We start from the raw sequence: 16,567 nt of genomic DNA on the forward strand, positions 1-16,567 counted from the left end.
AGCCTATCTTTGCATGAAATGTTCCCTTGGTATCTCTAATTTTCTTGAAGAGATCTCTAGTCTTTCCCATTCTGTTCTTTTCCTCTATTTCTTTGCACTGATTGCTGAAGAAGGCTTTCTTATCTCTTCTTGCTATTCTTTGGAATTCTGCATTCAGATGCTTTTATCTTTCCTTTTCTCCTTTGCTTTTTGCTTCTTTTCTTTTCACAGCTATTTGTAAGGCCTCCCGAGACAGCCATTTTGCTTTTTTGCATTTTGTTTCCATGGGGATGGTCTTGATCCCTGTCTCCTGTACAATGTCACAAACCTCATTCCATAGTTCATCAGGCACTCTATCTATCAGATCTAGGCCCTTAAATCTATTTCTCACTTCCACTGTATAATCATAAGGGATTTGATTTAGGTCATACCTGAATGGTCTAGTGGTTTTCCCTACTTTCTTCAATTTAAGTCTGAATTTGGTAATAAGGAGTTCATGATCTAAGCCACAGTCAGCTCGCTTACCTCATGCCAAAGCCATATCCTCTCCTCAAGGCCGTCATCATGCTCAGTGGTATCCAACTCTTTGCAACCTCTCTGGACCGTAGCCTGCTGTGCTCCTTTGTTCGTGGGATTTTTCAGGCAAGAATACTGGAGCGGGTTGCCATTTCCTGCTCCAGGGATCCTTCCTGACCCAGGAGTCGAACCCGGGTGTCCTGTATTTCTGGCAGATTCTTTTCCTGCTGAGCCATCGAGGAAGCTCAACATCCCTAAGTCAGCAGTTTGCAGACTGTGCTTGGTAGAACCCCAGGAATCTCTGGAACCCTGGCAGGGATTGTTAGGGATTGTCATGGCTGGAGGGATGAGACGATGATGGATGAAGGGACAGATTTTTCCCATGAGCCCAGGAAATACCTGAAATTATCTCATTGAGACAGCTAAGGAGACCTCAAGGTCAAAAAGGGAGGACAATTAGCTTCTAGGGTGAACCAACAGTGAAGGAGAGCAGGGCAATGTCCAAGTCACGGCAGGTCCCCCAAACAGATGGTGCTGGAGACTGGAGGCCCCAGACACTTGTACTCCTGACACCCTTTGGGGACCTCGGGCTCACACCCCTTCTGTGGGAGTGGGGGAGGAGTGCTTCAACTTACAAATCAAGTTGTAAACAAATAGTGTATTGCATTTTAAAATCATGTCCTATCACATATGCAAATGTGCACACACACACACGCACACACTTCAAAGAAAAGTGAGTAATAAAGAAACACAGCACAATGTTAACTTGGATTTCCCTGGACGCTAGCATTCTGAGAAATATTTTACAAGCCTGTCTCTACATTTTCAGGGTTTCTCCATGATCCTTAAAGATGATATCAGACCAGGAATAAAACACTAATAAGAGTCAATAACTCTTTAAAAAGAACAATAATTTGGAGTAGTTTTCAATGATTCATTTGATGTTGTCTGAGTTGTCACAATTTCCTCAGTGAGTATTTCATAAACAGAAGAGAACTCTAACATGGGAAAGATTTTTTTGTGGGTTTATTTACTGGCTATTTTTTAAGGGAAAAAAACCCAAAAACCTATTTCGGTAACTAGATTATTTGCATAGACCTAATGAATCCTGTTACCAGAAATGTTCATCTGCCCATTTCCAGGCTGAGGTCTTGTTCCCTCCTATATTTCGCAAGCCAGAGAGGAGATCTTTGCAGGATAAATAGACAAACAAAGAGACGAAACTACAATATCTGAGCAGGCGGCAGCTCTGGATCCACTGCCCACATCCCGATCTCACAGGTAGGTAATCCGTGATGCTCCCACACTGGGAGCCAAGGGTCCCCTTTCCCAGGGTGGTTCTGGCCTCGATCAGGGGTCGGTAGGGCCTGAGGCACAAGGGAGGTGGGAGGACGTGTGTCTGATGCTGGGAGGGTTCTGAGCCCTCTGAAGACCAGTCCTCTCTCTGAGTCTCAGTGTTCATCCTGCAAAGGGAGGGATGTGCCACCAGGGCTTCTGTGAGAATTTCTGCCTTTGAGTCTTTGTGGTTGTGATTTGAGCCATCTGTGCCCCATCCAGCTGTGCATCCAGTGTCAGGTCAGAGCTCCCCCGAGGTCCCTGAGGTGCGTCTCCTTGCCTGGCACAGGGCGCTGCTCCCATATAGTTCTGGAGACAGAATTAGTGCACCAGGTCCCTCTGGACAGAGGCTCCGGGGTCACCAGGGGGGTTTTCTGGGTTCCACTGTCCCTCCAGGGATCCCAGCAAGCAGACAGGAGCTGAGTCTGTGCAGCACTGAAAGGACAGACTGCTCAGAAGCAGAGGCAGCCTGGCCATCAGAACAAATGAATACTCCAGGAATAGTTTTGGAAGCAAACGGTTAGCTCATTTGGCAAAAACCATTGTACCACTCCTGAGTAAACTAACAGTTTAGGCAATCGATCGCCTCTCTCCCCAGGCTTGTGTGAAGGCCTTTCCCCTGGTCTCTGGACAAGAATCAGGTCAGCTTCCTACCCTACAGCCCTCCTTCTCTCCCCTCCAATCTCCTCCCATCTCTGCCTCTTGTCTCTCTCGCCTTCCCCCCTCCCACCCCAGCAGCTCTCTCTCTTCTGAGATAAGGGGCAGAGGCTGCAGGGAAACAGCCCTCTTTGCTGAGGTCACCAGTTTGACCTCAGTCCCTCCTGAGGCTTCCAGGCAGTAGCTCTGAGTCCTCTGTCCCCAGGGATCACAGTCTGGCTTGTAGAGTCCTAGAGAGGGTGGCCAGTGGAGGGGGTGACACTTCTGGAAGTCCCCTTAGGAGCCCAGTGTCTTCCTATATGTCTCCTGAGCTGGTCCACGTGTTGGACGGAGGTGGGAACTGAGGATCAGAGAGGTGCAGTTACTGCTCGTCACCACACAGCGCTCACAAGTGGTCCAAACAAAATCCTCGACCAGGTCTCTGAGACTGAGCTCACCCTGCTTCTCCCCACCAGGAGGCCTTTCCAGGTTCTTGTTGGAAACACCCTCCACATGTCCACGTGGCAGGGGCTGAGCAGAACACTCTGCCCTCCTTGTTCTTTACAGCAGCCCTCCTCAGGGCAGCCAGGCTACAGCACGGCTCCCGCTGCCTGTGGCGGCCTCTCTCCTGAACCCTCACTGTGACCAGGCACCTCGACGGGAGAGCCTCCCTGAGGTCACACCCTTGTCCTCAGAGGCGGGGAGAGGTGCTGTGTCCTCTGATCAGTGCAGGGCTCCTTCCTGGGGGGACAGAGAGGGGGTACGGTGGGAAAGGAGCCCTGCTTCCTGGGCCCTCTGAGGGAGTCTGTCCTGGGAGAGGGATGCCTTCTCACTGGATGGTACCTCACACCCATCACCAGCTTCCCCGCCCTGGAGCCAGGCACCCCAGGCTCCTCACCCCCACTCCTCCACTGCCTGCTGTGTGACCTTGGAAAAGCCCCTTCCCCTCTCTGCGCCCAGTCTCTCCACTGGGGAAATTGCTAACGGTCACAGCACTTGATCAAAGGGTGAGAGGGAGCCCAGAGCCACCTCGTGTGTGTTGTGAGCCCAGGAGGGTGCCTACCCCTGCGAGGTCCCAGAGCAGCAGGGCCGAGAGAACAGAGAAGACGGGGGACAGAGGGCGGGGATTGGGACATCATCTGACACGTGGAGACTGAAAGGAGCTTTGCTTTTCAGACATGAGGGCAGAGAGAATGTCCCCCCTCCTGGCTCTGGGGCTCCTGATGGCTGGGCTCTGCTCCAGGGTCCACTGCCTCCCGGAGAATGTGACCCCAGAAGGACAGCACAAAGGGACGTCTGTGGATGACCATGCATTAGCCTCCAGCAACACCGACTTTGCCTTCAGCCTCTATAAGCAGTTGGCTTTGAAGAACCCCAGTAAGAATGTCATCTTCTCCCCTCTGAGCATCTCCATAGCCTTGGGCTTCCTGTCCCTGGGGGCCCGTGGCTCCACCCTGACAGAGATCCTGGAAGGTCTCAAGTTCAACCTCACAGAGACTCCCGAGACAGAAATTCACCGGGGTTTCCAGCACCTCCTGCAGATGCTCAATCGACCCAGCAATGAGCTGCAACTGAGCGTGGGCAACGCCATGTTTGTGCAGGAGCAGCTGAAGCTGCTGGACAAGTTCAGGGAAGATGCCCTGGCGCTATACGCCTCTGAGGCCTTCTCGACCAACTTCAAGGATCCTGAAGCTGCCAAGAGTCTAATAAATGATTATGTGAAGAATAAAACTCAGGGGAAAATTGTGGAGTTGTTCATGGACCTCGACCCACTCACGAAGGTGATTCTGGTGAATTATATCTACTTTAAAGGTAGGTGCCCGGATTGGTATTCAGAAGGAAATGCCCTTTTTTTTTTTTTTTTGTGACTTCAGGCTATTTCTGTTCTGGGTCAGCCAACTGTGTCATTAGGCAAAATACTATATGGGAGTAGACTTCCCTGGTGGCTCAGTGGTAAAGAACCTGCCTTACAATGCAGGAAACATGAGATCGATTCCCACATTGGGAAGATCCCCTGGAGGAGGAATTGGCAACCCACTCCAGTATTCTAGCCTGGAAAACCCCATGAAGAGAGGATCCTGGAGTCAGACAGGACTTAGGGACTGCACACGAGTCCTCAGTTTAGGATGCTGGGGCATCAGGACCCTGCCCCAACCATAGGCTTTGTGTGTTTTGGGATTTCCCAAACTCCAATGCTCATTACAGGACGTTAGTGCAGGGAAGCTGCTAACCCTTTGTCTGACGCAGAGGGAGAGCTTTGTTCTGACTTCATCTTACCCGGCTGCTAGAGGAAGGGCCTTCCCATTCCCATCACTCTTGTGAGTGTCCTTCCTGATGAGGTGGTGCTGGAGCCCTCGGGAACCCTCAGCTGTGCCCACCATGGGCTGGTTCTGACCTGCTGGGGGACTTGGTCTCTGGAGGCTCCCGGTGAGGCTAGTGGTCTTCATGGTGAGACAGACTCTGAGGAGCCTGCAAACCCCCAGGGTCTTCATCTGTGGTCTTCTATCAACTTAGGGTGGAACAGGTCAGGCCACCATCCGGGAACAGCCTCTGCAGAAGGGAGCCTCCTAGACAGGATCCTCCTCCGGCTTCAAGCTGGTCTGATGCCTGGTCCCGGTGTCAGGAGGTCAGCTTGGCAAACCTCCGCCTGGATATTCACAAGGGGCAGAGTAGAGGCAGATAGATTTTGCACAGGGAGCAAGAAGGGCCAATAGGGACCCAGAGAGGATCACTGAGTCAGAAGTGGTCAGGTGTCTAAGACCCACCAAATGTGAGCACAAGATTGCCCTGAGCTAGGAGTTCCTGGCAGAGCCTAGAAGGCCCTCTGGGGCCACTGTTTTCATTTGTAAATGAAGGCCGAGAACGGAATTGCTCTGAAATATGAATCCGGGGCTGATTTTCCCTGGATTGTTCTGTGTATCTACTGTGCTTTCTTCTCCTACCATCCCATCCTGAAACATTTTCCCTCCAAAATCTCCTTCCCAGGGGCACCCCAGCCAGCCCTGCTTTCCCCCACCCCTGCCTCTCACCAGGAGGACAGAAGCAGAGGTGGAAGCCGGAGGCGGGGGTGGATACACATTCCCTGAAGCCCCAGAGCCCTGAACTCCCCTAGAGGTCTCTGCCTCAGCGAGGATCCATCCTCCAGTGTGGAGACCTGAGTCCTCTCCTCTGTTGACCCGGCCCTGCCCTCCAGGTCCCAGTGTGGCTCCTGCTCCAGCCAGGCTCACAAGGCTGTGAGGATGTGTGTCCTCCCTGAAAAGCCAACAACTAACCCCTGGTCGCTTGTGCCCTTGAAGGACCAGGAGGTCCCGTATCTCCCCAGGCCCAGCCTCACCTCTATCTCTCCCGTGCCCTCCACATTACTGTTGATTGCCCATGTAGGTCAATTAACCAGCTTTGCTTCGTGTTCCTCTTTTCAATCCGGTCTGTGTTCACTTGCATTCCCAGTGCTTGCCTCCCTTCCCAGGTCACACCTAGCAGGGCCATCCCTAGAGGCAAGTGGTATGGGGGGCTGCTGGTGTGGGGAGGGTCTTCCCTCTCAGGGATCAGGGGGTGGGGCAGGGAGAGGGCACAGTCTTTGCACTCACAGACTCCTCACCTGTCCCTGCGCCTCCAGCCCAGTGGAGGACGCCCTTTGATCCCAAAGAAACTTACAAGTCACTGTTCCACGTGAGCGAGAGTGAGACGGTGGAGGTGCCCATGATGAGCATTGGGGGCCTGGTGACCCCTTACTTCCGGGACGAGGAGCTGGGCTGCACGCTGGTGGAGCTCATATACACCAGCAATGACAGCGCCCTCTTCATCCTCCCCGACGAGGGCAAAATGCAGGACTTGGAAGCCAAGCTGATCCCAGAGATGCTGACGAGGTGGCGAGAATCACTGTACCCCAGGTAACTGTCCCCAGGACCCAGGGCTGCGGGCCCACCTGCCTTCTCAGTCCTTCCCCCTCTTCCTGGACTCCTGACCCCCAGCAACAAGGCCTTAGGAATGTCCAGGGGGTGTGGGAACTGCTGGGAGAGCCCATCCCGCGATGACCTTGCTCTTTGCTGCCTGTGTGGCTCTGGGCTTGAATTTCTCCTTCTACAAGATGATGACCTCAAAGGGGACAGTGGCTGAGGTTTCCTCTGCCTCTAACATATGCTGAGTCATGAGGACCCTCAACACAACCCCCAACACTCATGCACATTCTCTCCATGGCCCCACCCTTTGTAGGCGGAGGGAGGAAGATGGCAGTTGAGGGCTCACGTGGGACAGAGGCTGAGGACCAGCTTGGCACAGTCTTTCCATCATAATCACTCATTTATTCATTCATCCACTTAAGACTGGCTGAACAGATTAATTGAGGACATGCTACGCCCCAGGGACTATTCTCATAATAATTACGATAATTTAAACCCTGATGGTAGGTAGGCAAATAAGCCCCTAAATCCCCCACCTTCATAGCATTTACTTTGTAATTGCAGGAGATAGACAAGAAACAAATACAATAACAGAATTGTTTGTTACTTTGAGAGATGAGAAATGCAGAGGTGAGGGATAATAAAGGAAAAAGATAATTATTCCCAAAGGTAGTTTGTGATTGTAAACAGAGTGTCCTTGGGTGATGTTTGAAGTGAGGGAGTGAGCCATGCGGTTGTGTTGGGAAAAACATTCCTGGCCGAGGAACAGCCAGTGCAAAGCCTCTGAGGCAGGAGCCAGTCTGGTGTGGTTGAGCATTAGTGAGGCCAGAGCAGCAGAGCGGAGGGAGTGAGAGGGGAAGTTGGGCAAGGTCAGGGAAACCATGGGGAAAACAGATTACATGGGACCTTGCACACCCCTTGATTCCCCGCATCTAAGGGAAATGGAAACTCATCACAAGGTTTTGGCCCAAAGGGTGAATGATCCGAGTAATGTTTTAAAAGCATTGCCCAGGGTGCCTAGTGAAGAACTGCCTGCACAGGACAAGCATGGAGGCAGGGAGGCCAGCCAGGAGCCCAGTGGGGTCACCCAAGGGAGCCGCTGGAGGCTGGACCAGGAGGAGCAGGAAGCGTGGGGAGGGGCCTGGCTCTGGGTAAACGGAGGATAGACACACAGGCCAGGAGGTGGGGTTCAGGAGACCGATCTCAGGGGGACAAGAGGGAGAGGCAGTGCTGGGCCAAGGTCTGCAGGGGTAGGTAGGGAGGGGGTGTGGGCAGCATGCGGGGGCGGGGGTGCCCCAGACCCAGAGTCCCACTCCCAGGCTCACACTCCCCCGCCACTCCCTGGGCTTCTCTGGGGCTCAGCTCCCTGCTGCGAGGGGAGAGGTGTCCTTGACCCTCTGTTCTGAGTGTGGGATGGGCAGACCCAGGGGGGATGGGTGTGGGAGGCACTTTATAAACCATAAGGGACAGAGATCTTCCCACAAGTGATGTAGAAGCTGCAGCCCCTTCCCGACTCTTCTCCAGGGGACCTGACACCCTGGGGCTCCTGACTCCAAGCCCCTCCTCCCCATAGATCCCAAGAGACCCCGGACTGGGGAGCCCCTCGCCATGCCTGTGATCCCTTCCCAGCCCTTCCCTCTCCAACCCCAAGAGCTACCACAGGGTAGGGGTGCAGGGAAGAGAGGTAAATGGAGAGAATATTCACCACACACCTTGATTTAGAAGCCCTGAGGGGACATCGATCTACACACTCCTGGCCCATGGACGATGTCCAGTAATATCTTATTGAGTAAATGGATAAAGGATGAATGGCTAAATGAGAAATGACAATGAGGAGAATCGTTACCTCTGTACTCCAAACGGACCCAGAGCTTAAGGGGAGTCACAGCCTCCTCATATTTGGCATTTGTAAGACCAGACACCCTGACAAGAGTCTTAAGGGTAACACAGACAGAGAGAGAGGGAGGGAGGCCTTGGGGTGGGAGACAGCATCTCTTGCTCCAAGAATCTGCTGGTGGCTCTGCTCAGAAGCAGCAGCTCTACCCGCAAGGAATTCACCAGGAAGGCAAGACAGAGACTCTGAATTGGATGATTCATGTCCCCAAGTCCCCTGACTGCAGCCTCCAGCCCCCCAGGTCCCCTCCAAGCCCCTTTCAGCTCCATCCTTCCCTGCCGCCCACACTCAGGCCACCCTTGTGCTGTGGAGCAGCCCCTCTAGCTTCCCACATTCCTGCTAGTGTATCCGCCTCCTCGTAAGCTCCTCTTCACCCAGTCACATCCATCCCCTCCCCTGGGACTCAGGCTCCATGCCACCTCCTGCAGGAAGCCTTCCCGGTGCCTGTGGAGCAACACAGTCTCCCAGCAGTTGTAGAATCCTTGCTAGAGGAGGGTGTTTCCTGTGCCCTGCAAGCTTGCAGGGGAGGAACAGGGCCAGGTCCCAACCTCTGTGCAGTGTCCCTAGATTAGACTCCTGCAGAAAGGAAAGGATAATTAATGAATCAGAAAGAGTTAGCCAGATGGGTCTAGAAACTTGAGGAAAGGAGTACTTTTCCCCCCAGGGGTAAGGTGGTGGTGGAGAGTAAACCACGGAAGATCAAGCTGAGTCAATCATGAGTTCATTTTTTGTATTTCCTAGACGGATACATGAACTCAACCTACCAAGGTTTTCTATCTCCAGTGATTATAAGCTGAAAGACATACTTTCCCAGCTGGAAATTAAGAAAGTCTTCACCCAGGAGGCGGACCTGTCAGGAATCACAGATGACCACAAGCTAGAGGTTTCCCAGGTGAGTCCAAATTTTGGACGATTCATCCTTCTTCTAGGAGCTTGAATGGGGACGGACAGGCAGATACTTGGCTAATTTTGAATTTAGAAATTCCTTGAATTTCCTATAATTCAGTAGCCCTTCCCAGGACTCCCCAAGCCTAGGAGAGCTGGGTTATCATCATACTGGGGCTAGTCCCCACATTCCCTGAAATACGTGACCCGGATTCCATCACTGGGAAAGACCTGGGTCACATCAGCGGTGGACTCCATGCCAAGCTCTACTCTCCACTCCTATAGAGGCAAATCCTATAGCCGTCAGTTTTCTTCATCTGTAAAAGGAGGTGATTGTTCTTACCCAGCATGCAGAGTCTAGCAGAGCAGTTAAGAAGTAATAGGTACTAATGGTGGCTCAGGGCCATCGTGATGAGTATACACTAACGGCAGGAAAGAAGGACACCAGGGGTCCTGGTACTGCGATCCGAAGCAGAGGAATCAGAGTGAATGAGGGGGGCAGGTGCTGGACAGCCCTGCAGTCTCCCCTGCACCCCACCTGCCAGAGGATCTGGTAAAGGAGACATGATGCTAGGAAGCCAGAGGGGTTCAGGGATGGGGGATCGCGTCCTAGGCAAAGTAGCCAAGGCCTCAGGGACATGTCAGCCGGGACAGGAGAGGAGGAGAGCTGTTTCCACCCAAATCTGCTGCTTGGACCTGGAGGACTGTGCCAGTTCCCTGCAAAAAAAAAAAAAAAAAAAAAAGCCTTGATGTGCCCCCTGCCCCTACACTAGGGGGAATTCGGGGGCATCACAGTCTCTGGACTCAGAGAGGGTTCCAGAACCAGGGAGTCCCGGCTCTGTGCCTCTCTAACCCTCGACCCATCACTGACAGCCTCACTTTGCACACCTGTGCATCACGATGGCAAACCAGCTGACAGTCTGATGGGAGGACAGACAAACTGAGCAGGTTGACAGCGCAGTGACAGACCAGGAGCAGGTGGATGAATGTCGGTCCCCAGAGGCGCTCAGGCCCCTGCTCACACCCTGCCTCCCCTGTCTCCAGTGGGTAATGTTCCGGCATCCCCACAGGTGGTCCACAAGGCCGTGCTTGACGTGGGTGAGGAGGGCACGGAAGGAGCTGCTGTCACAGGAATCAAGGTGGGAATCACGTCCATAAACAAGATCCCCTTGAGCTTCAACAGGCCCTTCCTGATTGCTATAGTTCTCAAAGACACCCAGAGCATCATCTTTTTGGGGAAAGTCACCAACCCCAGTCAAGCCTAGAGCTCCCCTCCGAATGGCGGGTCCACTGAAGAAGAAGCTGGGTGCCCTGGTCCCTTGGAGCAGCCTGACCTCTGTGCACCGAGGAGCAGCCCCTCTATCCAACTCCACCCGCTCACCCTCGGGAAGGTGACAGTGGTGATGCTGGGGGCCCCTGTGCACATGGAGTCTGCCCTGCTCAGGAGGAGGCACTGAGCCCTACACCAGCAATAAAGCACCTTCCTGGGACTGGACTCTTTCCTGTGTGTCTCCCCTCTGATCTGCCTGACTCCACGCTCTGCTGCTGCCTGGGCCCCAGGGACAAGCCCCTCGGACATCCTACACACACTAGGCCCACCCTACTTCCAAGGCCCTCTGCTTCAGCCTCACCAGCCAGCCCAGGAGCCAGTCTTGTGCCTGTGACCAAGCCCACTGGACTACAGGCCCAGGACTGGAAGAGGCCTGGCTGCCCAAAGCCCACTTCCAGGGGCTCTGATTCCAGGTCCAAGTTCACGCCTCCCTCCCCAAGACTTGAGATGTCCCCTCATGCTCACTTGCAGAGGGCTCCAACGCTGACCTCTTCCGGCACAGCCCCTGGACCCTTCCCTCCTGCAGCTGAGCTGGGCCTTCCTTCCCCCAGGATCACCCCTCTGCCACCCAGCACCCCAACCTGGGAGACCAGCTACTTCCAGGTTTTCAGCTGAGCTCCGTCACCTCCTGACCAGTTCCACCTCCTCCCCTGACAGTGGATCCCCATCAGCAGGCAGAAGAGGTGTCCTGGAGTGAAAGAGCAGCAAGCACACACGTGCAGCAGGAGCAACACCCAGCCCTGCCTCCCCTCGCTGTGATCAGGGATTCTGTTGCCTCCAGGGAGAACATCTCTGGGCAATAATGACATCGTCCACAAATGAAGGGTTGAGGTCTCTCTGCCAGGCAGCCTGCTCAGACTGCTACCTGAAATAACCCATTTAGTCCTTGAGCTGATCACACGAGATACTTGCTGTTCCTCATCCTATTTTACCAATGAAGAAATAGAGGCTCTGTAATTCCCTAAAAAGGCCATACTGCTAGAGATTATGGCAGGCAGGCTGTTATCCTAACCAGATGGATGTCAGAGGAACACTAAACCACAAAGCCATTTTGCTCATAAGGATTTTCAGCTATGGTCCTTGTGGGACTTAGGATATAACGGGGAATATAGGTGATAAACAAGGAGGCTGAGAGGGGAGGACCAAACTCAGGGGAAGTCAGAGTGGGCTTCCTGGAGGAAGGGATCTCAGGTCTGCCAGTAGAGGAAAAATAGAAGGTTGAGGGTAAACAGAGTGGAGAATGTTTCCAGCGAGGGAAAAAAAGAAAAATGAGTGGGACAGTATCAAGTAGGGAAAAAAACTGGACACAACTGAAGCAGGATGTGGAGGGGCTGCAGAGAGGTTGGGGCCACGATGGAGCCGCTGGAGAGCCAGGGCTCTGGCACTCAGCAAGGATTCTGAGAAGTTTCCATAGAGTCCTAGGAAGCTTTAAAGGGATTTAAACAGAGGGTCGAGATGAGGAGAAATGACTGGTAGGAAAATGACTCCAGCTGCTGTATAGAGAAGAGCTTCAGGGCCTGGACAGGATGCAGGCTGGGCTTTAAAGCAGATGTTGCAGGAAATGGGGCCAAAGTGGTCCAGGCTGTAGAGGGAGAGGAGGAATGAGTGGAGAACAGGGTTCACGTCCTTGATCTTGCCTGCTAGGAGCTTGGCTTATGACTCTTGCAAATGTGACGTCATAGCAGCTTCTTCATTTTGGCTAGAGTGCTTTTTAAATAGTAATGAATAATCTACTGAACTTTCCACTTTAATGTAGCGTGAACAGAAAAGTTAATAGGTACTCAGCCGAGAAGGCAATGGCACCCCACTCCAGTACTCTTGCCTGGAAAATCCCATGGACAGAGGAGCCTGGTAGGCTGCAGTCCATGGGATCGCTAAGAGTCGGACACGACTGAGCAACTTCACTTTCACTTTTCACTTTCATGCGTTGGAGAAGGAAATGGCAACCCACTCCAGTATTCTTGCCTGAAAAATCCCAGGGATGGGGGAGCCTGGTGGGCTGCCGTCTATGGGGTCGTACAGAGTCGGACATAACTGAAGCGACTTAGCAGCAGCAGCAGCAGCAGAAAGAAGGCTTGCAAAACTTTTGTAATTCAAAAGCCTTGTCCTTCCTGAGCTGGCTTGGTGGCAGGGATGGTAGCCGCCAAACAGAGTGCAGAGGCAGGAATTTTATGGGTTAAAAGGTGTGTGAGCAAGACTTAATTTTCTCCCAGCTTTGTTCATTCTGACTTTGTGTTTAATTGATTCATCCATTGCCTGCACTTAAACATATCCAGTCTCATTTTTCCTTGACTTCTCAGGATCTTTGATTCTTTCTCCTGATGTTCACTAAAGGGAGGGCGCAGCAGGGGCTACAATGAGATGCATGGTTTTATCCATTCATTTGTTTATTAACTCATTCATTCCCTTGAGTGCCCACTTCAGGCCACAGGTCTATTCAGTACTGATAAATAAAGCACAGTCCCGTCCTCAATGATTTTTTTGCGTGTTTTAGATTTTTATTACAGAAGAATTCAGATCTATACAAAAATAAAGAGGATGGCATAATGACCCCCCCACACACACACATATCAGCAGCTTCAGTCATTATCAGTATAGGGCCAGGGTCATTTTTCTCTACCTCTCAATCACTTTCCCCTTTTTTCTTGTTTCGAAGTAAATCCTACACATCCTTTACATTTTAACTATAAGAATTTTAAAAGTCATATCCCAAATAGTACATCATACTTTGAAAATAAAATGTAATTCTTTAATGTTTTCAAATATCAAGTCTTTGCTTCCCTCAGTGGTTCCCAAATATTTGTGTGTTTTTTTTTAATTGGTTTCTTTCAATTAGAATCCAAACAATGGCTACACAGGGAGTTTAGTTACCCTACATCAAATTCTCTCTTTTTTCTCTCTGAAATTGAGATGATATTTAAATACCTAAAAGTTAATCATTTTAAAGTGTAAAATTCAATGGCAATTGGTACATTCTCAATTGCTGTGCAATCATCACCAAGTTTTACTTTCCAACTTTTAAAAAATCATCTCTAAATTCCCTGTGGGCTCATTGGTATAGAATTTACCTACAAGGCAGGAGATGTGGGTTGGATCCCTGGGTCAGGAAGATCGCCTGGAGAAGGAAATGGCAACCCACTCTAGTATTCTTGCCTAGGAAATCCCATGGACAGAGGAGCCCCGATGGGCTACAGTCCCTGGGGGTTGCCAAAAAGAGTCAGACACAACTAAATGACTAAAGAAACAGTGAGACCCCATACCCGTTAAGCTCTCACTCTGCACTACTGCCTTTCCCCAACACTAAGAAGTAGTTGCTAATATGCTTTCTCTGGCTCCAGATTTAATGTCTGCACATTTTCTATAAAGGGAATCATACCGTATGTGATCTTTCGTCCCTGGCTTCATCCACGTAGCTTGATGCTTTCACGGTTCATCCACGGGGTGCGTGAGTCAGTCCTTCATTCCTTTTCATGGCTGAATTCCACTGGCTGAATTCGGTCCATTGTCTGAAGATATCATACTGTGTTTATCCATTTGTCAGTTGCTGGTCATTTGTCTGTTTCAGGTTTCGAGGGGTCATGCTACTGCAAACATTCAGGTACAGGCTGTCATGTGAAAATGCATTTTCATTTTTCTTGGGTGTGTACATGGGAGTGGAGTTGCTGGGTCATATGGTAACTCTACCTTTCATTCTTTGAGGAACCACCAAGCTGATTTCCACAGCAGCTGCACCGTTTTATTTTCGCCAGCAGTGTATGAGGGTTCTAACTACTCCGTATTCTTGACAACACTGGTTGTTTATTTATCATTATTATTGGTATTATATATTATTAAAGCACATGTAACCTGAAGCAATGGCACCCACTCCAGTACTCTTGCCTGGAAAATCCCACGGATGGAGGAGCCTGGTGGGCTGCAGTCCATGGGGTCGCTAAGAGTCGGACACGACTGAGCGACTTCACTTGCACTTTTCACTTTCACACATTGGAGAAGGAAATGGCAACCCACTCCAATGTTCTTGCCTGGAGAATCCCAGCAACTTAGCAGCAGTAGCAGCATATACTATTATCATTATCATCATTATTCTAGTAGATATCAGGTGGTATCTCATTGTGCTTTTTACTTACATTTCTCTATGTATGAATGATGGTCAGATTTGTTTCTGACCAGGTGGCCTCCCTGGTGTCTCCAGTAAAAAGAACCCTCCTGCCAATGCAGGAGATGCAAGAGACACAGGTTTGATTCTTGGGTTGGGAAGATTCTCTGGAGGAGGAAATGGCAACCCACTCCAGTATTCTTGCCTGGGAAATTCTACAGACAGAGGAGCCTGGTGGGCTAGAATCCTTGGGGTCGGACACAACTGAGCACACACACACACACACACACACACACACACATACAGATTTTGTTCAGTCCTTACCAGCCATTTGTGTATCTTCTTTGGAAATGATATTCAAGTCCTCTGTTTAATTTTTCATTGGATTGTCTTATTGTTGAGTTGTAAGTATTCTTTAAGTATTCTAGATACAATTTTCCCATCAGGTATTTGATTTGTAAATATTTTCTCTCATTTTGTAATTTGTCTTTTTGCTCTCTTGATAGTGTCTTTTGATGCAAAAAAATTCTAATTTTGGAAAAGTTCAATTTATCTCCTTTTTTGTTGGTGCTCATGATTTTTGGTGTCAGATTTTAGAATCTGTTGCCAAATCCAAGGATGTTAATTTTGCTTTTCTCTGATATTTATGGGTTTAGTTGTTAGTTTGAACTATTTTGAGTAAAGTTTTAAAAAATATACATTTCTTTATTTAGCTGCACAGAGTCTTAGCTGCCGCACGTGAGAGCTAGTTCCCTGACCAGGGATTGAACCTGAGCCCCCTGCATTGGGGTGTGAAGCTCTAGCCATTGAACCACCAGGGAAATCTTTGAGCTAAGTTTTATACATGGTTTGAGATAGAAGTCCACCTGACCCACTCTGTTACAAAGAATAAAGCACAATATGTATTTTAACTGCCAGTTTACTCATTAGTGCCCGTTACTACACTCAAAACTCTTTGAGAGTGGGGACTCTGACACTTTTGTACAGGAATATATTCTCAATAAGATTACAGGAGTTAAGCCTGAATATACATTGAAAGGACTGATGCTGAGCAAACTTTGGGAGTTGGTGATGGACAGGGAAGCCTGGCATGCTACAGCCCATGGGATCACAAAGAGTCGGATGTGACTTAGCAACTGAACAACAACAACAGGGGTTAACACAAAGTGGGCACTCAGTAAATGCTTAGTGAGTGAGTAAGTACTGCATTTTGGACTCTTTTGTTGACCATGATGGCTACTCCATTTCTTCTGAGGGATTCCTGCCCGCAGTAGTAGATATAATGGTCATCTGAGTTAAATTCACCCATTCCAGTCCATTTTAGTTCGCTGATTCCTAGAATGTCAACGTTCACCCTTGCCATCTCTTGTTTGACCACTTCCAATTTGCCTTGATTCATGGACCTCACATTCCAGGTTCCTATGCAATATTGCTCTTTACAGCATCGGATCTTGCTTCTATCACCAGTCACATCCACAACTGGGTATTGTTTTTGCTTTGGCTCCATCCCTACATTCTTTCTGGAGTTATTTCTCCACTTATCTCCAGTAGCATATTGGGCACCTAATGACCTGGGGAGTTCCTCTTTCAGTATTCTATCATTTTGCCTTTTCATACTGTTCATGGGGTTCTCAAGGCAAGCATACTGAAGTGGCTTGCCACTCCCTTCTCCAGTGGACCACATGCTGTCAGACCTCTCCACCATGACCTGCCCGTGTTGTGTTGCCCTGCAGGCATGGCTTGGTTTCATTGAGTTAGACAAGGCTGTGGTCCTAGTGTGATTAGATTGACTAGTGTTCTGTGAGTATGGTTTCAATGTGTCTGACCTCTGATGCCCTCTTGCAACACCTACCATCTTACTAGGGTTTCTAATATCACTGTTATCCAAGTCTATGCCCCAACCAGTAACGCTGAAGAAACTGAAGTTGAACGGTTTTATGAAGACGTACAAGACCTTTTAGAACTAACACCCAAAAAAGATGTCCTTTTCATTATAG

General features: G+C 50.2%; 1 protein-coding gene across 2 annotated transcripts; it reads left to right on the forward strand.

Annotated features, from left to right (window-relative positions):
• The first annotated feature begins 1,505 nt into the window (after window positions 1-1,505).
• Window positions 1,506-10,639, forward strand: LOC138423467 (serpin A3-8). Of its 2 annotated transcripts, XM_069559389.1 has the most exons (6): window positions 1,630-1,776; window positions 2,429-2,471; window positions 3,643-4,278; window positions 6,083-6,356; window positions 9,001-9,151; window positions 10,215-10,639. In XM_069559389.1, the coding sequence occupies exons 3-6, from the start codon at window positions 3,645-3,647 to the stop codon at window positions 10,407-10,409; spliced, it is 1,254 nt and encodes a 417-aa protein (XP_069415490.1). In that variant the 5' UTR covers window positions 1,630-1,776; window positions 2,429-2,471; window positions 3,643-3,644; the 3' UTR covers window positions 10,410-10,639. The 2 variants fall into 2 exon arrangements, with proteins under 2 accessions (XP_069415489.1, XP_069415490.1); XM_069559388.1 differs by lacking the exon at window positions 2,429-2,471 and having other exon boundaries at window positions 1,506-1,776.
• The last annotated feature ends 5,928 nt before the right edge of the window (window positions 10,640-16,567 follow it).

Source organism: Ovis canadensis, chromosome 18, assembly GCF_042477335.2.
Source record: "Ovis canadensis isolate MfBH-ARS-UI-01 breed Bighorn chromosome 18, ARS-UI_OviCan_v2, whole genome shotgun sequence".
NCBI classification, from domain to species: domain Eukaryota; kingdom Metazoa; phylum Chordata; class Mammalia; order Artiodactyla; family Bovidae; genus Ovis; species Ovis canadensis.